The following is a 23637-nucleotide window of genomic DNA, read 5'->3' on the forward strand; positions in this document are numbered from 1 at the left end:
TTGGTTATAACCCTACAAAAAACACAGATTAAATAATTAAATAAGCTCTTAATGAAGTTGTTAACTGGGATCAAAATACTGTATATAAGTTATGCACCCATTTTGGAAGGACTTCTCATTTATATGGTCTTCCAGAAATCAATAAAGGAAGTTGTCCAGTAAGATACATTGTGAATTGTATTGACCCTCCCACATATCGAATTGCTAAGTTTTTTCCACATTTATTAACTTTCCATATTGGACAAGTCAGATCAGTCATCAAGAATTCCACACATTTTCTTGAGACAAAAATAAGGATATTCAAATACAAGAGTCAGATATGTTAGTCACTTTTGACATTGTTTCTCAGGGAAATCATCATAAAATAAACTAATGGTGTCAGATACTGGCCCTCCTGATGTGAAGATTTTTGAATTTGTTATAAATCAAGATATTTCAATTGAAAAACAAGATCTATAAACAGATTGAAGGCACTTCCATGGGTAGCCCTCTGTGTCTCCACCTTTGGCAAACTATTTTTTGAATCATCTGGAAGATACCTCGTTCTCATTCATCCCCAACCCTGTCTTTGGTTTCATTATATCAATGATGTTTTGGCTGTTTGGCTTCATTCTGAAAATGAACTCTCCACCTTCCTACATCAGATAAGTAGCCTTCACTCACATATTCAATTCAAAATGGAAAAAGAAAATGTCTATTCTTGAACATCCTGCAGTAGTTTATCAGCCAGCAGTTATCAGAAACCTACTTTTATTGGTCTGGCACAGCATAGTATTGATACTAAACACAGTGTCGTGTGGGAGGAAACTCATCTTTTCCATAGAAGCAGTTTTAAATTTGAAAAGTTTTTCAAAGGACAGCTGTGAAGCCCATTTACTCTGGCTTGATCTGAATCAGAATGATTGTCTGTCTCTCTGAAAAGTTTGGAAGATTCTCATCTTATGTAAAATATCAATAGTTTTATTTTTTTAAATATTATTTTTCTAGCACATGGCAACTGTTTTTAATTGGTAAACTGATTGTTGCATTTACCTTGTATTTCTGAAAAGTAATTCAATGAATTTCTTTTCAGAAGTACAAATCAATAAGCAATTCAATGAATTGCTTGTTGTCTTCACACACTGATGATGTAATGTTATTTTCAGTATAAAATATCTGTACTTTTCATTAAAGTTTATTCCAGTGGTTGTTATGTGTTTCTGTTTGTTGATTCATTTAGTATTATTCTTAAAATAGCAAAAAATGAAAAAGTATTCCTTTTTATGATTTATAAACTATCTTTGACACTTATTTCATTTCAGGTGTAAGGATGGTCATCCTGTAAAAACTTCAGATAATATTGTTATTTCTTCTGATGCTGGAAATCAAATGCACAAATTAGCAATACGAAAGTCAAAGAAAGAGCATGAAGGAGTGTATTCAATTGTAGCCTCTAATATTGCAGGCGAAGTAAAACAAGAAGCAAAGCTGAGAATTAAAGGTTTGTAAATTCACATTTTATTATAAAAAAATGATAGGTCTCTATTGCGCTTATTTTAGGGTTCAGTTTCTGTCTGGATTACAGGATTCAAACTAAGTTATTATGCACAGCCATATTTGCTAGTCACTTAGTCCCTATTTCTGCTTATTATTATTGTTATTGTTGTTGTTTGATGTTGTACAGCATTACTACGAAGCAAAAGAAATCATTCCAGGAGGCCAGTACAAATCATTATACACACAATACTCATCATATTATCATAACATATCATATTATAGCAAAATGAAACATCTGGAAGAGGATATTAAACATCTAAAGGAGAGATTGGCTGATGATAATAAGAAGGAGGAAGTGAATATTATGAAGAAAGATTCGAAGGATTGTCGTATATCATTGTATGGAGACTCGAGGTGTGATTACTAATAAAGAATTATTAGTAATCCTTTATTACTAATAAAGTGCACAAAACGTGCTCTCCGTGGAACAATGAAGCAAATAACTGATGCGTTGCAGAAAAGGCATCAAAATTAGTAGTAGCCGTGGGCACAAATGACTTTGTTGGGGAGAAAGAGAATGTTGATAGAGACTCCAGGAAGTTCTTGCAGCAGGTAAAGAAGAATACTGTTTTTGGGAAAGTCATAGGCATGTTGCCCAGATATGACAACACCAAATTCAGAAGGAGAGCAGAGATAATCAATATGGCTGAGCTGTGTGAGGCAAAAGGGGTTCAATCTGTAAATCTTGGAGCGAATTTGAAGGGAAGTTGAAATAGTTTAAAGTTGATAGATTGCATTTAAATGGGTTTGGTGTTGGGCATTTAGAAAGAATTGTTTTCTGAGTCAAAAAATAGTAAATGATAAACGTCCACTTGTGAAGCAGGATAGCACAAATCAACAGACTCTACGGCAGGAGGAAGATGAATATGAGGTTGAAGATGTGGTTGCAGCAGCACAAGATGATGGAATGCATGAAGATGAGCATGAGACAGGTAGGAATGGAAATAGAGTCAATATCAGGGAAATGGGAATGTCAGATTGAAGAGAGAGAGAGGTGTGATATAGCAGCTAGAATAGAGAATGTTGGTGCTGGTAGAATGGTCTCAAATACACAGGGATTATTATGTTTATACACAAATGTAAGGAGTATTCGAAACAAGGGAACTGACTTTGTTGCATTGGTTGAGTCAGTATGCTCTTAGATAATTGGAATAAATAAAATTTGGTTGTCTGAGGAGGATGTGATGTCATGAATAGAATTAGAAGGATATATAATTTTCCAGAAAAATGTTGGCTAGCACCGGAAACAATGGCTACCCATTGCCAAACCGCTGTTCTGTTTGTAGATCTTGTCTTCAAATAAGAAGTTGCCTGAATCCACATAATGCACAAGTAGCCAACATTTTTCTGGAAGATTTTGAGGAAAAGGCCATTTCCTCAGTGACACTGAAACCCAAAATCTGGCTACATTACATGGACGACATTTTCATAATTTGGGAGCATGGTCCAGAAAACTTACAAACCTTTCTGGATCATTTAAACAATTTTCATCAAAATATAAACTTCACATCCAAACCAGAAGTTAATGGTGTTTAGATATAAAACTTACTAGAACAACTGATGGTCTCAAGATTTCTATCTTTAGAAAGCCAACACACACCGATAGATACCTGCATGCTTCGTCTCACCACTACTCCCCTCAGAAATTAGGAATTATTTCCACACTAGCGCATCTGGCGAGATCTGTGTTGTCAGAAGAAGAGGAACTTCAACAAGAACTTAGTTACCTCAAAAGGACTTTCTTAAATAACGGTTACTCTACTAAAAATATCTATAATCATCTTAGTGTACGTAATCAACATAGTAATGAAGATAACTCAACCCCAACAGCCTACATCTCCTTACCATATATAAGTTCTCTTTCTCCTAAACTAGCAAAAGTCCTGCACAAATTTAATGTTAAAACATATTTCTCCACTTTTCCAAAACTCTGATCTTACCTCAGTCAACCTAAAGTAAAACGCAACCTTCTTCAGTTCCCAGGAGTATACAAAATCATTTGCAGCTGTGAAAAATCATATTATGGCCAGACAGAAAAGTCCATCTCTCTCCACCTAGAAGAACACCAACGTGACATTTCTTATAACAGAGTCCATGCTAGTGCCCTATCCAGCCGCGTTTTATTCTTGGCTAATACCAATGTTGAAGGACGACAACATCAAATAGATTGGAACTCAACTTCAAACATCCATAAATGCTCCGATGAATTAGAAAGACATATCTTGGAATCCAAAGAAATAGCTCTCGATCCTGCCCATCTAAACAGCAATCCCAGTTATAGCCTGCCCGATTCACACAGCACTGTAATTCAGTTTTGACACACTCATAATATCATTCACATGCACAGTGTTTCATGCCAGAACTAATGCTCAGATTCAATTTCAAACACAACTACTACTTGTTCTAAACTCTGTTTTTGTCTAAAGTACAATATATTTTTAAGATGCTGTTTTCTCCATGGTACTGTATTCACCTGATGAAGTCAGCATTTCCAATGGAACTAGTAGTGCGTGAAACCTTATTAAATCTCTTGTATTTTTTCTTGGTGTTTAAGTCAGTTAATAATTTTAAACATATATATATATATTGTTAGGATATCTCCAAAATTTTCATCTAGTTTCTTTTAATTTTTAATTTGTCTAATTTTGTTGCAGAAACTCCTTCTGAGAAACCAAATTTCAGTCATGGTTTGAAGCCCAAAGAATTCATTGAAGGAAAAGCAGGCCGCTTGGAAGCTAAAGTTGATGGAAAACCTAAACCAAAAATAATGTGGTATATAATTATTTTTAATTTTTATATTTTTGCAATGTATATCTGTGTAAATGTGAAGGAGTGACGCTATATGGATATTCAGTTATTAAAGGCATGGTGAATGGGAAGTGAACAAGATTTATTTTCCAGCAGTGAAAGCAGATGGCCAGAATGATAGATGCTTTGGCTGTGAGAATTAAATGAACGAGAGAGTGGTGGCTGTTGAAATGGATGATTTTGTTGGACAGAAGGAAAATGAGAAGGCAGTTATCAGAACACTATTGAGAAGAGTGAAAGATAACAGTGTGGTAGGAAAGTATATTGCTCAAGTATGACAATGATAAGTTTGGACAACAAGTAATGATCATTAATGGTATGTTGGATTAAACTGTTTAAGACAGAGAAAGAGAATGGGTGACTGTATAAATTTGGGTGGGTCAACTGGATAGACTGTTGCTGAATGGAGAATAAAGCGAGAGAGAGAGAGAGATAGAGAGAGAGAGAGAGAGAGAGAGAGATGGAGAGTTGAATGAGAGACCTCAGGAAGAAGTGATATGAAAGAGCAAGAAAGTGAGGTAGGAACAACTAAAAAAAAAGTAGTGAGAAATCACTGTGAGAAGTGAGAGGTGGGAATAAGGATATGGGAGAGCAAGAAAGATATATACAAGAATGCAGTGCATCCTCTCTTGGATACTGTTCCTGAACATGGTGATGTAAGAATATGTTGTATTCTTACATAACTGTGGCAAACTTCACCTTTTACTTAGTTCATACAAAGCATTGCACCCTTTGATCGCCATGACTTTCTATTCTTATTTTAGAGTTGTATTGACAGGAAGAAATTTTGTCCATTTTTGTACCATTCTGTGTACACTTTACTACTACATCATGAGCAACTGACAAAACACTCTATTTGATATGTAGGCATCCACTACTTGAGCTACAACATAATGAACCCTGTGATATTGTTACTATGATTGCAACTTTATGACTATGGTTAGCACAACCATATACCCAACTATACTATGAACATTTCTAATGCTTATGAATTTTAGTTTAATGACAGTGATCATAATTTCACTTTACATCAGTCTATAATATCTATGTATTTGTGTATCATTCTGTGTATGGGAAAATAAATATAAATATTTCTTTAATACAATTTCTTTACTTTGATTATAGGTTAAAAGATGGTAATGAAATCTTCCCAAGTAACCATCTCACAATTATGGAAGAACCTGATGGGACAACAGTTCTTATTTTTGATGAAGTATTGCCAGAAGATGCTGGAAAGTATGCAGTGGTTGCTGTTAATGATCAAGGAGAAAGCAAAAGTGAAGCTCCTGTGACAAGTTAGTACAGTCATCTAGTATCTCAAAATGCTCTAGATGATTTCTGATACTAAATACTTTGAATCTGTGTTACTAATTTTGAAACTTCGAAACTGTCATATTAACTTTTACTGAAGAAGTAAAATTGAAAAGAGAAATTAAAGAATTTTATGAATTACTATAGAAAACTGTAAACAAAAAAAATCTTCAGCAGAATTAATAATGCTAACAGGAGACTTTAATGCTAGGAACATGTCAAAGATTCAATGAAACAACTGAAAACCCAAATGAAATAAGTGCTTCAGTTTTGTACAGAATGACATTAGAATAAATAATGCTTTCTTTACTATAAGGAAAGCATGATTCTCATTGAGAAAAATTCAAAACTAACATTACCACTCCTTGAACCCATTGACTGTTCGTGCTCTCACCACTCTATCAGGCAATGCATTCCACGCATCAACCACCCTCCAAGCAAAGAAACCACTCCTCACCCTCTTGTTCATGGATTCCCTTCGTAACTTCCATGGATGGCCTCTTGTGCTCATTCCTTCCTCTGTTCCACCAAACAAAACAACTCCCCAGTGTCAACTGTGTATCTACCTCTCAATAGTTTAAAAGTCTCAATCACCTCTCCTTCTTCTGTCTACCAAACTCTGTAGTCCACATTCCCTTACACTATCTTTATAACTAACGTTGTGCAGTCCTGATACCATCTTTGTTATCTGCCTCTGCACTCTTTCCATGGTTAATTTATCTTCAAATCCTAGGGACCAAATTTGGGAACAGTAGTCTAGGTGTGGTCTGATCAGGGCTTTATACAATGGAATGACAACTCTTTTATCTCTCCAGGTCAGCATCCTTCTCAGTATTGCAGCAATCCTCGGGGTTACCTTCACCACCTTTGCAATATGTTCCCTGAATTTCAGGTTTCTATCAATCATCACCCTTAGATCTCTTGCCTCCCCCACTTCCTCCAGTACAGTTTCTCCAACAGAGTATGCAGCCTCCAATCGATGTTTCTCAAACTTCAAGACTTTACATTTAACTGCTTTAAACTGACATCCCATTCATTTGCCCAGCTGTCCAGTTTATTCAAATCATCTTGCAGGGCTGTCACATCTGCACTATTACTAATAACCCCTCCTAGCTTCACATCATCTGCAAACAACTGAATATCTCCCGTGCAATCCACTGACAGTGTCATTGATATAAAGGATAAACAATACAATTCCCAGCACTGAGCTCTGTGGGACTCCACTTATAACCTTCTGCCTTCTTGATACTGCTCTCCCATACAACTCTCTGATTCTATCAGATAGCTAATCCTGAATCCAGTTCTCTGAGCTGATATCTAAATCTACCTGCTGCAACTTAAATATCAGCTTATCATGTGGTACCCTGTCAAATGCCTTTGTAAAATCAAAAAAATGGTAGAATATGCCTTTCCCTCATCAACTGCTGTTGTAACTTTATTATAAAAGGCAATCATATTACTAAAGCAATAGCATCCCTTAACAAATCCATGTTGACTCTCACAGATAGCATTACTCTCATCTTCTCAAAGCTGTATATGGTCTCTCACTAATTTCTCCAAGATCTTAACAACTACTGATGAAACACAAGCTAGTCTAGAGTTTGACACTTCCAGTCTGCTACCACCCTTATGCAGTGGCACTATCTTACCCTATTTTCACTCCTTGGGCATCTTTTCCTTGGCCAGAATTTCATTGAAAATCCAGGTCAACAGAGTTGTTAGTTCTTTAGCACATTCTCTCCAAATCCGTGGTGAAATTCCATCCAATCTGACAGCTTTATTGACATCCAGAGTACTCAGTATTTAAAACACACTCTCTTCTTGCACCTCTAACCTACCCTATCCATCTAGTATTAAAACTTACTTCACCAGGATGAAATATTCAAATAAAGTGTTCATTACACAATTTTACTATGTCCTCTGCATCAGTCACTCTATTCCCATTTTTATCCAACAATGTCATTCTTCCACAATCATTTTTCCTTCTACTGGCCACATAGCTAAAAAATCCCCTAGGATTTTTTTTTGGATCTCAGGGCCAGTCTCTTCTCATATTCCAGTTTTGCCTTCCTTACCGTACTAGTCACTCTCCTGGCCTGAGTCTTATATTCTTCATACATCTGCTCTCTGCCTCTCTCTCTCTCCCTATATCTTTTCCATAACCTCTTTTTTACCTGAAGTCCCTGTTTGATATTGTTTGTCATCCACTTTACACCAAATTGTGTTCTCTTCTTGACTCGTGGTATGCAGCTTGCTATTGCTGCTAATAAATATTCCTTTAAAAGTTCTCAAACACTAATGATATCTTGGCCTTCCAATTCATCCCTTCATGAAACTGCCCCAAGTTTATATCTAAGACTATTATAATCACCTGCTTTATAATTCCACATAGATTCCTTTCTCTTTGATACTAATGCATGCCTATTAATCTTCCATTAATAGGCATGCATTAGAAGTGCATGTAATCTCAGTTATAATCAGCTCTTCTGATGCTAAGACTAAATCCAAAACTCTTGAACCTCATGTTCCTTCTATTACCTGTTGGCTGAGGCCTTTGTCCCTCAAGAATTATAGAAATTTTATTCCCTTTCTGTAGTTTCTTCTTCCTGGTTTATACTGCTGTCATTAAAATCTTCCATAATAATCATTATTTTTGCACTCAACAAGTTCAACTGCCTAAACATCTCTTGCTGTTCACCCTCTATGTTACCTGGCTTATAGCATCACCCCACTAAATATCCTGTCCTGCTCTTCCCACCTCTGCCTCACTATATAATCTCAAAATTGTGAAATTAATCCACTATTTCTTTCTATGAATAGCTATTCTATAATTTTGGAGGTCTTCTCCCATCCCACTCTTATAAACAGGACAGGTATTTAGGTAGGATATGTCATATTTTTTACTGCCCATCATTTGATTTTTTTGCTGTCAGTTCTGCACTGTCTTTGTTTTCATAGTAACTATACTTTTTAATTTGATTAAAATTTTACACATTTCATTAAAATGTATAATATTGAATATAATTAATATTGAAGCTCCCTTTTTTGTTATTAATTGCAAATTGGATTGAACTTAAAGGACACTTTTATTATCAGACTTCAGTAGAATCAAACCTCCTGCTTGATATGGAAAGTACTCACTGTGACATGCAATACTTGTTGAATAGTGCCTTAAATATGTTTACTGTTTCCATACTTGCTACACTATCAGGCAGTACATTCCATCCACCCTCCATGAAAAAAAAAACTTTTCTCACTGAGGTCCCATGCTCATTATATAACTTCCAGGGATAGCCTCTTGTTCTTCTCCTGTCTTTCTCCAATTCTATGAATATTTCTGCTTAATGAACTACTGCTTAATGAAGCAAGCTAACTCCTACCTGATTTATCCTTCTGACCCAAGGTATAAAAATACTACATTCTTCAAACACCCCTTTACCACTCCCATGCACAATGACATTTCTTCTCTCCATTTAACTCCATTTTAACTATATCCTCAATAGAGTTACAATTCTCATTTTCATCTACTAATATTATGCTAACCTGGTTGGCCGAGTGGTTAGCATATCCGCTTTCCAGTCAAAAGGCTGCGGGTTCGAATCCTACTGTGAGCATGGATGTTTGTGATTGTCTGTGAATACTAGTGGTGGTTGGAGGTAGATGGCGTTGGTTTAGATGATGATTGTAGTTGCGGTTCATTGTAGTTGGTGGAGACAGAGTTGTAGAGTTGGTGCCCTCCCTTGATGAGTCATTGGACTCCCTGGAGGTGTCATGTAATAACAATAATTAAAAAAACAATTGTGCCATTGCCCTCCAAATCCTCCACTCTGAGAGAACACAACCATCACTTATCATAAGCAGTACTCCACCACTGCATTTTCCCTTCCTATCCTGTCAAAAAATGCTATATGCTGCTACTTCTATTCTTGTCAGTATATCATCTTCCATCAACTATGTCTCAGAGATCCCAATAATCTTTGGACAGGCTGATGCTATCACCAGAGAAATGTTTTATTTCTAACTCAACTACCAAATTCATAAGTTTAAATTAGTTTTGACACTGTTCTGTATACTGCCAGTTAGTGTTTTGGCTAATTTCTCTCTTATACCATATAAATTTATTCGTTCGATTTCCCTCTACACCAGCTTTTGCTAATTCTATTATTTATTTCCAAATTTAATTTCCCATCATCACTAAAAATGAATTAGTGAATTCAGAAAGAGAACAGAAATAATGAATCATGAGATGGCTGAGTTGGTAGAGGTAAAAGGAATTCAGATTGTAAAACTATGGAGTGAATTTGAAGGAACATTGGAATGGTTTGAAATTTATGGATTGTATTTGAATGGGTTTGGTGTTGGACATTTAGAAAGGCTATTGTTTCCTGAGAAGGCACAGAGTCAAAAAATTACTGTAATAAATGATCAGAATCTACTTGTGAAGCAGGATAGCAAAACTACATGGATTGTATGACAGGAGGAAGACAATACAAGGTTGAAGATGTCATTGCAGCAGCATAAGGTGATGGAATCCATAAAGGTGGGGGATGAGACAGGTAGGAATGGAAATCAGAGGCAAGATCAGGGAAATGGGAGTAGTCAGAATGAAGACAGAGGTGTGCTATAGCAGCTAGAAGAGAATGCTGGTGCTGGAAAAATGGCCAAAAGACGCAGGGATTGTTATGTTTGTACACCAATGTATTTGAAAACAAGAGAGCTGAATTTTTGCACTGATGATTGAGTCAGTACGCAGTTACAAAGATAATTGTAATAAGTAAAACTTGGTTGTCTGACTGAGGAGATTGTAATGTTGGAATAGAAATGAAATGATATATATATATATATATATATATATATATATATATACACTAGTGGTGGCAGCGGGTGGTAGATGGCATTGGTGTAGTTGGTAGATGGAGTGGTGGAGACAGAAAGATATAGAGTAGGTGTCCTCCCTCGATGAGTCTTTGGACTCCCTGCAGGTGTCACATAATAATAATATATAATTTTCTGGACAGATAGGAATGTGAAAAGAGAAGGGGGTAGTGCTGTTAATGATTGCAAAGGAATTGTGTCCACAAGTTGATAATGCACATACAGATATTGAACCTGTGTGGTGTGAAGTTGAAACGAACAGGCTAGTATATCTGATAAAATGCTATTATAGGCCAGGGAATGAAAATACTGATTGTGAAATGTTTAGGCAAATTGGTTGGGCATATAAAAAGAAGAAGAAGATCCTGATGGGAGACTTTAATTACAGGAATATAAATTGGGAGGAGGAGATAGTGTATGGGAACAGGAGAGTGAGTTTGTTGAATTTCTGAGAGATAAATATCTTAAGCAGCTGGTGACTGAAGCAACTAGAGGCTTTAATGTTTTGGATTTGGTGATAACTTCATAAGATGTACTTGTTAATCAGATGTTAACACTGACACATGGTTGGTGAGAGTGATCATGAGGTACTTGTTTGGGAAGTGGTGAAACAAGAAAAGGTTACTGAGAAAAATGAATATATTTTTGGCAGTAACCTTTTCGTTGGATAGATGAGCTGAGCAGAAAAGATGTTAACAGTGTATGTAAATTCACAAGGCAATATCTGACAAATGATGTATAACTGCACACCAAGTGGTAAACGAGTAAATAGATTAGGAATGAAATGGATGAACAGTGAAATTAAGCAAGCTGTGTTGGAAAAGAAAACACTATGGAGGAGATACAAGACAGTTGGTGGTGATTGAATCCATGAAGAGTATAAAGTGCAGGCTAGGAAGGTGACGTGCACGGTAAAGAAAGAAAAGATGCAGTATGAGAGTAGAATAGCTGGTCAGGCCAAGGTTAACTCAAGAAAATTTTTCCACTATATGACAAGCAACAGAAAGAATAATTATGATAGGTTGACAATGGTGGATAGTCAGGGCAGCAGAATAACAGTTGCAAAGGATATAGTGGAATTATTGAATGAGTACTTTATCAGTGTATATCATACTGGTGTAAATGATGTGGTGCAATATATATAGAAGGGAGCCAAATATTAGGAGAAACTTGGAAGTGAAAAAATCAGAGATGCATCAGGTGTTGATTGGGTTAGGTGTTACTAAGGCTCTGGTAATTGATGACATATCACCATATATTCTTAAGGAATGTCCACAACAGTTGGCTATGGCATTGACCTGGTTATTTAATGAAGGTCTTCTTCCAGTGGGTAGGGTTCCTAAGGTGTGGAAAAAAGGCAAAATTGTACTCCCCAAGCATTATTCTAGAACAGCAGTTTCCAATTATAGACCAGTCTGTATAACCACAGTTGTAGTCAAGGTGTTGGTGAGATTGGTTTAGGAATAGAATACAGGGGATTGATGGACATGGCATTCTTTATGATGATCAGCATGAATTTTAAAAAGTAGACGTTGTTTTAGCAATTTACTTGCATTTTATGATAAGGTAACAAGTGTTTTAGAGAAGGGGAAAATCATATACAGTGATATTTTTGGACTTTGCAAAAGCATTTGATAGATTACCAAACGATAAGTTGGTTTAAAGGCTGAAGAGATGGGAATGGATAGTGTATTGGCAAGAAAATAGAGAGATAGAATGATAGCGAAAAATATTATGCAAGATTTGAAAGCTAATAATTGTGGTTAAGATGTTGGAGAAGCTTGTGAGAACTAGAATCCAGAGTTGGATTGACAACAATGCTGTTATCTTTGATGGACAACATGGATTTGCTAAAGGGAGGTCATGTTTTGGTAATCTACTTACTTATTACAATAAAGTGAATGCTTCCTTGGACAGAGGAGAAGGATACACAGTAATATACTTAGATTTCGCAAAGGCTTTTGATAGAGTACCTCATGATAAATTGATAGTCAAACTAGAGCAGATGGGGCTGGATATTAAATTAGTGCATTGGATTGGAGACTGGCTATCTGATAGGTATCAGCAAGTTGTGTATGGGGAGAACTATATCCAGGAAAAGGAAAGTCACTAGTGGAGTGTCTCAGGGGTCTGTTTTGGGGCCATTACTGTTTAACTTGTATATTAATGATATAGGTGAAGATTTGAATGGAGATATTCAGTTGTTTGCTGATGATGCAAAGTTGGGATGAACCATGAAGAGTAGTGAAAATGTTGTGGCCTTACAAGAAGAATTGAATAATTTAAGTGATTGGGCACGGAAATGGGGATGTGAGTTCAATGTTGCAAATTGTAAGGTTTTAAAATTTGGAAAACAAAGATGGGATGCAGAATTTATGCTTGGTGAGGATATATTGTTGGAGGTGGAGGAAATAAGAGATCTGGGGGTGATAATGGATAAGGATCTAAAATTTAGGGGACACATAGCCAAAATTGTGAAGACAACACAAAGGCTTCTGGGAATCATGCGAAGGACACTGACATGTAGAAGTATGGAGATTCTTGTTCTGTTGTATAAGGCTTTGATTAGGCCACACATGTACTATTGTGCCCAGATTTGGTCACCTGGTTTTCAGAAGGATGAAGAGATGTTGGAAAGGATCCAAAAGCGACTGACTAAGGTAGTTTCTGACCTCTGGAATGTCGAGTATGAGGAAAGATTGAGAAGATGTAAGAGTGTGGTGGATAGGAGGAAGAGGAGGAGATATGATAGAGGTTGGTAAGGGGTTGTTATAGGATCAATGGTGGAGAAGTTCTACAGAAAATAGTGGGAGATCAGGGGAGAACCAGAGGTCATCCCTGGAAAGTGTATAAAGAGAGTGTGAGTAGGGGAGTGAGAGGCAGGTTTTTTCATGTAGAGTTGTAAATGATTGGAATGCCTTGCCTGAGAGTGTGGTGTCTGCAAGGAGTTTGAGTGCGTTCGAGACACAGTATGATGAGCTGTGTGTGTGTGATAAAAGGACCTCCCAGATGAGTCTTTGACTCCATGAGGTCTTGTGGTAGTAATAATAATGTTAATAATAATAATATGTATGGAAGAGTGAAGAAGATGATAACAAATAATGTTGGTGTGAAAGAGGTAACGAAAAACCCATGAGTGACATTGCATGGGGATTTGATTATTAGAAGTGTGATAAATGAGAAGATGTAAAAGGTTTGTTTTCCTGGAGGTAATATAAAAAAGAGTGATTGAGGTGTTGGATATGAGGAGTAAGCAAGAAAAGGAGTTGGTAGTGGTAGTAGGGACAAATGATTTGACTGGGAACAAAGAGAATATAAGAATGATACCAGGAGGTTGTTGACAAGAATAAAAGATAATAGTGTGATAGGAAAGGTAGTCAGTGCATTACCCAGGTATCATAGCAATGAGATGAGGCAGAGAGCAAAGACTGTGAATGATATATTAGCTGAAATGTGTGAAGAGAGAGTGTGGTTTGTTAATGTGTGGAATGAGTTTGAAGGATGAATTGAACAATATATGAATGATAGACTACATTTGAATGGTTTTAGTATTAGTCATCTTGAGAGACTTGCTGGATGGAAGAGCAGTGAGTGCAGAGAATGAATCTGAGCAAGTAAGAATCGATGTGAAACAGTGGGAGAGTAAGGAAATTGAAGTGGTACTTATGAATGATGTCAGTAGCATAAGTGTAGAGAGAGGAAGTGTGCAAGACAAATAGGGGAATTGGGTGACTCAGGGTGGGTAGGGGAAACACAGCATGAGAAAGTTTGATGCTTAGAGAGGATGTGAATGTGTGTGTGTGAACAAGAAGGGAAGGGAATAGCCTGGGAGGTGAGGAAAATAGTTGGCTTTGAGGGTGGTTCTTCTGGGAAAAGTATAGAGAAAAAGAAATGGCTCAAGGAATGTATGGAGACATCACATCAAATCTAATAAGTGGTAACACAGAAACTTGTTATAGATCCAGGAATGAGCTGTTATGTTGGTATATGAATGCTAGAAGTATCAGAAACAAGGGAAATTCCAAAAGTTATTGGAATAAGTGAGACATGATTGGATAACAACAATATCCTGACGGGAATAGAGATGTAAGGTATGATGTATTGCATGAAGATAGAAAGGATAAAAAGGGTGGGGAGGTGCTGTTGATAATAGAAAAAGAGTTATGTCCATACAAGGCAGAGATGAAAGAGGGAAATGGTGGCAGTGGTTTTGAGACAGCATGGTGTGAGATAGAGGTAAACAGATTGAAATACTTAGTCGAATGTTGCTATAGACCTGTAATGTGGATGGTATTGACCATGAAATGTATAAGTAAATTAGCCAAGCAAATAAAAAAGGGTAATTATTATGGGTGATTTTAATTATGGCAATATAGGCTGGGATGACAAGATAGCAACCAGAAGTAAAGAAAATGAGTTTCTTGAGTGTTTGAGGGACAATTACCTCAGGCAGTATGTAACAGAGGGCACACGAGGATTGGGGATCTTGGATTTGATCATCTCATCAGACGATGTTATTATAAGTGAGTTTGTCAAATCTCCCTCCAGTTGGTGAGAGTGACTACAAAGTGGTTAACTGAGTGGTTGCCAGCAGTGTCAGGATTTCTGTGAGGTAAGGATATATTATTATTATTATTATTATTACATAACACCTCCAGGGAGTCCAAAGACTCATCGAGGGAGGGCACCTACTCTACAAATCTCCATCTCCACCACTCCACTAACCGCAACTGTCTTCATCATCTACACCAATGCCATCTACCATGACCACCACCATTTTCACAGACAATCACAAACATCCATGCCCACAGCGGGATTCGAACCCGCAGCCTTTGGGCTGGAGAGCGGATACGCTAAACACTCAGCCAACCAGGCCAGCAATATGTCGAACTACAATGCAAAGGAGTAGCTCAGGAGACAACTTGCAGGTGTAGCATGAAATGAGTAATTTGGTGGAAAGGAGATCCTTGCTGCTTGGGTGATATTCAAGAACTATCTAGTAGAAGCAAAGTCTAAATGTATTTATTCCAAGCATCAGATAGTTATATAAGATAAGAGTGAAATGAATGAATGCAGAGATTACCATGCAATATAGAGGGAAAAGGCATTAAGGAGGCAACATAAAATGCATCGTAATAATCAATTTCATGAGGATTACAAATAATAGTCAAGGAGGGTGAATTGGTTGGTAAGGGTAGCAAAAGTGAAGCATGAGCAGCAGTTAGCTAATGAAGCCAAAAAGAATCCTAGGAAGTACTTTCAATATGTAGTCAGCAGGAAAAAAAAAGAATAACTATGGAAGGATGACACTGATTCGAGAAAATGGTATAAGAACCACTGCTGCAGAAGATATAGTTGAGATATTTAATGAGCAGTTCATAAAGTTCTTTCATTCTTGTGAATGTGACATCATGGAGAGTTTCAGAACAGTTGATTATTAGGAGTAGAGAGTGACTGTAAGTGAGCAAGAGGTATATGGGGAATTCAGCAAACTTGATGTTAATAAGGCTGTGGGACTTGATAATATACTACCACATATTTTGAAGGAATGTGCCAGGAAGTTATCATCTGCCTTGACAAATTTGTTTAATATGAGTCCTGCACTGGGTCAAGTTCCAAAGGAGTGGAAAGAAGGAGAGCAAGATTGTGCCACTTCATAAGGGAGATGATAGAACTCAAGCATCAAATTATAGGCCTATCTGTGTGTGAGTTGTTATGGTTAAAGTGTTGGAGAGGCTGGCGAGAACCAGGAAGCAGGATGTTTTAGTAATCTGCTTACTTATTACAATACGGCGACAGCTTCAATGGATAATTTACTGTGAAAAGTTGATAGTCAAACTAGAGAGGATAGGGTTGGATATTAGACTAGTGCATTGGATTGGAGATTGGCTATCTGATAGGTAGCAGTAAGTTGTGTATTGGAGAGCAATATCTCAGAAGAAGAAGAAAGTCGCTAGTGGTGTACCTCTGGGTGTGTTTTTGGGTTATTGCTGTTTAGTCTGTATGTTAATGATATTGGGGAAGATTTGAATAGGGATATCCAGTTGTTTTCAGATGATGCAAAGTTGGCATGAACTATGAGGTACAGAGCAAATGTTGTGGTCTTAGAAGAAGACTTGAATAGATTAAGTGAATGGGATGGGAGTGGGGATGCCAGTTCATTGTTGTGAAATGTAAGGTTTTAAAATTTGAGAAACAAATTGGGATGTAGAATTTATGCTTGGTGCGGATATATTATTGGAGGTGGAGGAAATAAGAGATTTTGGGGTGATGGTGGATGAGGATCTAAAATTTAGAAGCCATATTTCAAAAATTGTGAGGACAACATAATAAATTCTGGGAATGATGTGGAGGAGACTGACTTGTAAAAGTAAGGAGATTCTTTATCCATTGTATAAGGTCTTGATTAGGCCACATATGGACTACTCTGCACAGATTTGGTCACCTGGCTTTCAAAAGGATGAAGAGATGTTGGAAAGGGTCCAGAGCATCCAGATTGACTAAGGTAGTTTACTACTTTAGTCATTCGCTTACTACAAAAGTTGCTTCTCAACCTTTCCTCAAATACCAGGAAAGGTTGAGAAGATGCAATTTACAGAGCCTAATGGATAGGAGGAAAAGGAATGATGTGATAGAGACCTAAAAGTTGGTAAGCGATTGCTGTAGGATTAACATTGAAGTGGTTTTTCATAAAATGATAGGAGATCAGAGGATAACAAGAGGTTATTCCTGGAAGCTTTATGAGGAGGATATGAGAAAGGGAGTATAAAGCAGGATTTTTGCATTGAGGGTTGTGAATGATTGGAATGCTTTGCCACTGAGTGTAGTGTCTGCAGGGAATTTGAATGTGTTTAAGGCATGGTATGATGAAGAGCCTCCATTGCTCAGTTGATACCAACTGAGCAACAGAGGATGGTAATTGAACCTAGGTCTTTCTGACCAAAGGTCAGAAAGACCTAGGTTCAATTACCGTCCATGACATGAGGAACCTTTATGTGGATTCTTTCAACTTAAGGTGAGTTAGCTGGTCTCATATGGAGGTAGAGAGTTTTTTTCCTTCAGAATAGGTAAACCTGCCCTGTGAACACACATGGATCTAAAGTCATAATATACATATTTAATCCCTCATTAGGAGGACTCAACCCATCCTAAGAGACAGAGGAGGAAAGGAGGGAATCCCATACAAAATAAATGATATGATGAGCTGTATATGACCAAGGGACCTCCTTGATGAATCTTTGACATGTGGTCCTAGGATAATAATAATAATAATAATAATGTGTATATTTCAGTCTGTAGTTCACATCCAAAAGCTTCTTGACCATGATTCTTTTTAAAACTTGAGTATAAATTTTTCTTTTCAATATAATGCTCATTTTTGTCCTGCTGAAAATTAATACTGATTACTTTCCATTTCAAATCCTCTGTATACTCTATTATAGCAGTGTGAAGATATCACTATCAAAAACATATTCATAACACCCTTCTTATTTCTTGTGTGTTCTTTCCATGTGAATATATGTACATCTTGATGTTGGCAGATGGTGTTACTAATAACAGTTCATGTCTCTAACAAAAATATAGTAGGCGCTTACTGTTATTATTAGCTGAGTGTAGCTTTGCTCTCTTCTTCAAAATTTCCTAAGTCAGTTTGGTATGTCTTGCATTCGTTTCCTAATGTGCTGTTTCAATCTCCAAGAAGGAACTAGTTTTTCCTTTTTCTTTATGTCATATTCCCTTCCTTCTCTCAAAAAATTCCTCTAATTCTTGCCTATAAGAACTTTTTGCATGATCACCAGCATAAAAAAAATCTAGTTATATCATAAATATAAATATATGATAGTTAACAGATCTATAGATAAACAGCATTTGTTATGAATAGAACTGATAATGAATGAGATGATGGCAAAAATGTGTAGGAAGTGAGGTCTGGAATATCTGGAGTACATTTAATGATAGAAGGGAGCTGTGTGCAAGAGATGGATTATCTTTGAACACAGAAAGATGCAAGTATTTGGAAAAACTGTTGTTTTTTAGGTAGGCGAGTGTTAGAGAAGAGACATTAGAATTGCAAGGATGGAATGTAACAGGAATGGCCTCATGGTGATAGTGGTTTGAGAAACGAGAGGGTGTGTATTATACTGTAAAGTCAAATGGAGTATGTGCTGAGTAATAATATCTATATTAATACTGGCAATGTGCTGAGGTTTCTGTATATAAATGCTTGGAGCATTAGAAAGGGAATGACTTGTGGCATTGATTTTTTCAGTCGGTCTGAATATTGATGGTATCAGTGAAACTTGATTAACTGAGGATGTTTTGACAGAGGTAGAAATCAAAGAGCATGCCATATTTTGGCAAGGTAGGGAAGGTAAAACAGTGGTAAAGTGTTACTTGGGTAAGAGAGGAATTGTGCCCTCTCAGGGCAGAGAATCAAAGTGGAAATAACATTTATAGCTCTGAGAGTATATGGTATGAAATAGAAGTTTATAGATAAGATATTTAGTGGGATGCTATAAACCAGGAAATTAGATGGTGATGAGCTGGAAATATTTATGCAAATTAGTTTAGTAGGAGCAAAGTGAGTGATTATTACAGGAGACTACAACCACACAGTTTAATCTGAGCAGAGGAAGCAGTATGCAAAACTAAGGGAACTGAAATTTGGACTTCTTGAGGGATTGTGTGAGTTTGTTTTAGTAATTATCTTTTAAAATGAAGTAACAAAAGCAGTGAATGAGGATAAGGCATATACCATTGCAAAGGCCCCTTATTTTGTAAATTGACAAGTTGACAAATGATTTGTAGTCAGTTTCCTTTAGAATAGCATTGGTGCTTTGAGGACTTATTCTTGATAGTTTATTATAGTGAGGTCAATGTTTGCTGTTGTTAGAGTTGACCAAATATTGAGATCGCATTAAATTACTGAAATAATTCTCAGTTCTTTTTGTAATATTAGCATTTTTGCAGAATATTCATAGCCTACTGATTCATATCTTCAGAAGAACTACATTTCATATAATTATTATTATTATTATTATTATTATTCAGGCCTCCATGGAGTCAAAAGACTCATCGTGGGAGGTCCTTTCTAAGAAACACAAGTCTATCAAGACTCATCGAGGGAGGTCCCTCCTAGGAAACACAAAGTCTATCATACCACTCCTTAAACGCATTGACTGTTCTCGATCTCACCACTCCATCAGGCAATGCATTCCATGGTTCAATCACCCTCCATGCAAAGAACCCACTCCTCACCCTCTTTCTCACAGTTTCCTTTCGTAACTTCCAGGGATGGCCCCTTGTCATGACTCCTTCCCACTGTTCAATCAAGGGAAGGAATTCCTCAGTGTCAACCCTATAACCACCTCTCAACAGTTTAAAAGTCTCTATCATATCACCTCTCCTTCTTCTATCCACCAAACTCTGTAGTCCACACTCTCTCAGCCAATCCTCATAACTAACATTGTACAGTCCTAACGCCATCTTTATTATCCGCCTTTGTACCCTTTCCACAGTTAATTTATCCCCTTCAAATCCTGGGGACCAGATCTGAGAACAATAGTCTAAGTGTTGTTTTTATTATCAGATCACTAGATTTTGAAATGAATATTTTGTGCATTGTCTTTTTTTCTGCCCTTCTAGCTATATCAGAACTAAAAGAACCAAAATTTACCAAACAGCTTGAAAAATGCAACTTGCTAGAAGGACAACCTTTAAAGCTGGAAGCTAAAATCGATGGACAACCATTCTCTGCAAAATGGTAAGAGAAAATTATTGTAATAGACATCATAATGTATATATGGAATTTTCAAGCTTAAATTAAATGAAGTTCAGATGCTATAGATATGTCTAAATGCTATTTAAGGACAAAAAAAGCATTACTTTTTTGTCCAACTACTCTGGTTATTTAAAGTAATTTCATTTGCAATATATTTTTTATTTGTTTTGTAGTTGTAATCTCTTTCATTTGCATGTGTCTTCTTGTTTTAGTTTTTTTTTAGAATATACTGAGATAAAATGATTTATTATTCTGCTATATAACATCTAATAAAATAATACTAGATCATCAAGATATGATTTGTGTGTGTGTGTGTGTGTGTGTGTGTGTGTGTGAGAGAGAGAGAGAGAGAGAGAGAGAGAGAGAGAGAGAAAGTGTCAGATGAGCTGTGTGTTTGATAAAAGGCCCTCCTAGATGAGTCTTTGACTTCAATGGGAGTTTGGGTAATAATAATAATATGATAGTTTTTTAAAGCTTAGTGCAATGATTACCTTCAGCAGAAGAATTACAAGTTCCAAATTGCTATAATAAATAATAAAAATCTTAAGTGGTATCTTCAGGTTAGACTTATTAAAACAATGCACCTTAACTACAGTAAAGGTTTACAGTATTATTATTATTATTACTGGAACTCCGTGGAGCCATAAGACATCATGGAAAGTTTGATTGTTACACACACACAGTTTATCATGCCATGCATTAAATGTATTCATCCGCTTTGCACTCCAATATTTTCATGCAATGCATTCCAGTCACCTACCACTCCCCATACAAAAAAACCTACTATTCATCACCTGCTAATGCTTTTATTTTACAGCATTAGCAGGTGATGAAGATGGTCTTTTGTTCTCCCCCATCTCTCCTCCATTCTATGAAAAACCTCATCCACATTAATCTAATAATAACTCTTACCAACTTATATGTTGCAATCACATCTCTCCTCCTATCTGAACTTTGTAAATTGCATTTTCTCAATCTTTCTTCATACTTAACATTCCAAAGATAAGAAACCACCTTAGTCAATCATCTCTGGACCTTATCCAATATCTTCTCATCCTTTTGAAAACCAGGTGACTAAATCTGTGCACAAGAAACTATATGTGGTCTGATCAAAGTTTCATATAATGGAACCATAATCTCTTTACTTCTACACATCACTGTTCTATGCATTGTAGTCAGAATCCACTGTGCTGGCCTCACAATTTTAGCAATATGTATCCAAAATTTTAGGTGCTTATTCACCATCACTCCTGGATCCCCCTGCTTCCTCTAATATATCTCCACCACTTCTATGCTCTGCACCCTCTCTTTGCTTCCTGAATTTTAAAACCTTATTTTGTTAAACTTTTCACAATATCATTAGCACATAATGATGTTGTTATAAGCCTGGGAATGTGTAGGGTGGTGATGAAGAAATGATTAAACAAGTTGAAAAGGAAGGGTAATTATTATGAGTGATTTTAATTATAGTGGTATAGATTGGAATTCATAATGAGAAAAGCTCTTGATAGATGGAAAGGTGGTATCTCAATTACAGGTAAGAAGATAAACAACCTCAGATATGCAGATGATACTGTGCTTATAGCCAGTAATGAAAGGGAACTGATGTCATTATCGGAAGAGTGGGAAAGCGTTAAATATGGACTTAAAATTAACAGAAATAAGACCAAGTATATGGTCTTATTTCTCTGCCCTTCATGTTATATTATATTAGATCATGTAATGAGTAGATACCTCTCATCTACTCATAACATTAACTTAGAAAAAGTGGAACATTAAAGGCAATTGAAATATTTCTAACGCTACCAAACATAAACTAGTGAAACTCTTGTTTTCTCAATCGTTTTCTATGGTGCAGAATCATGGACACTTGGTAAGAGGGACAAAGAGTCACTTGACAGTTTTGAAATGATGCTGGAGAAGGATGTTGAATGTCCATGGATGGATAAAAGACCCAATGTCAGTATTCTCAATCAATTAAATATCAAAAAGAGATTAAGTAACATACTCAACAAGAAGATATTTCAATATTTTGGTCATATATCACAACAAGATGGTGATAACATCGAGAAGGAAATCATGCAAGGAAAACTAGGAGGTAAAGTCAGGAAAGGAAGACCAAGAGCAAGACGAATAGATCAAATCCAAAGGATCTCAAGACTTTCCTTGGAGGAGAAACATTGTTGCCAATGGCACGAGTCCTCAGGCATGAGGAGATCGATGAAGAAGATTGGAATGAAGAGACAGCATTTGGGAATAAGGAAAACGAATTTTTCGAGTTCTCGTGAGATAACTATTTCAGGCAGCACATAAAGGAGGACGAGAGTTCCAGATCTGATCATTTCATCAGAGGATGTAATTGTGAGAGGGGTTTCCCACTTTCCTCCAATTGGTGAAGGTGATCATGAAGTAATCACCTGTGTTATTGCTAGTCATATGCAGACTCTTGTGAGGAAAGGATATATATATGTGGAATTATTAGACTGGTGATTATGACAAGATTAGGATACGGCTTGGAGCTATAACATGGAACGAGGAGTTAAGCAGTAAGAAAATAAATGCTGCATGGGAATTGATGAAGAAATAAATAACAGCATCAATGTGTGAATGTATTCTGAAGGCCTAAAGGCTGAATAGGGTAGATGTAAAATGGATGAATGTGGAGCTTAAGCATGAAATCTAGAAAAAGAAAGTATTTTGGATGAAGTACAAGAAGAATATTGGTAATGATGAATCACATGAAGAATATAAAGAACAAGCCAGAAGAGTGACTCAGTTATTAAGGAAAACAAAAGTGCAGTATGAGTAGAAATTGGCAAATCAGCCAAATAAAAACCCTAGAATTTTTTTTAGATATGTAGAAAGTGAAAGGAAGTATGATCATGATAAGATGAAGTTAATGGATGAAAGTGGTAGAATGGCAACTGCAGAAGAAGACATTGTTGAAGTATTCAGTGATCAATTTATAAGAGTATTTCATACTGATCAGGGTGGAATCGTGAGGCAATTAAGTGTAAAGGAGATGACTTATTTGTGAGCGAGCATAGGTATTTGAGGAAATAAATAGCCTTGATGTCAATAAGGTGATAGGATTTGATGCCATATCACCACACATCTTAAGGGAATGTTCCAGGATATTGGCATGTTTGTTTAATAAAAGTCTTACAACAGCACAGGTTCCAAGGGAGTGGAAGGAGGGTAAAATTTTTCCACTACATAAAGGTGGTGATAAGGCTGTAGCTTCAGATTATAGGCTGGTGGCAAAGTTACTGGAGAGATTTGTGAGAAGTATTATATATACAGAAATCAGTTGATAACAGCAGTAT

General features: G+C 36.5%; 1 protein-coding gene across 1 annotated transcript in view; it reads left to right on the plus strand.

The window, feature by feature from the left end:
- Window positions 1-23637, plus strand: part of LOC150105008 (protein Obscurin-like) — a 790953-nt gene that overhangs the window by 375819 nt on the left and 391497 nt on the right. The window contains exons 38-41 of the mRNA XM_090395103.1: window positions 1302-1480; window positions 4191-4308; window positions 5470-5639; window positions 20176-20293. Of these exons, the coding sequence (XP_090251229.1) occupies window positions 1302-1480; window positions 4191-4308; window positions 5470-5639; window positions 20176-20293 (585 nt within the window). The remainder of the gene's footprint in view (window positions 1-1301; window positions 1481-4190; window positions 4309-5469; window positions 5640-20175; window positions 20294-23637) is intronic.

This window comes from Typopeltis vanoorti, chromosome 7, assembly GCF_054136105.1.
Source record: "Typopeltis vanoorti isolate ZY-2024b chromosome 7, IOZ_Tvanoo_1.0, whole genome shotgun sequence".
Taxonomy (NCBI): domain Eukaryota; kingdom Metazoa; phylum Arthropoda; class Arachnida; order Uropygi; family Thelyphonidae; genus Typopeltis; species Typopeltis vanoorti.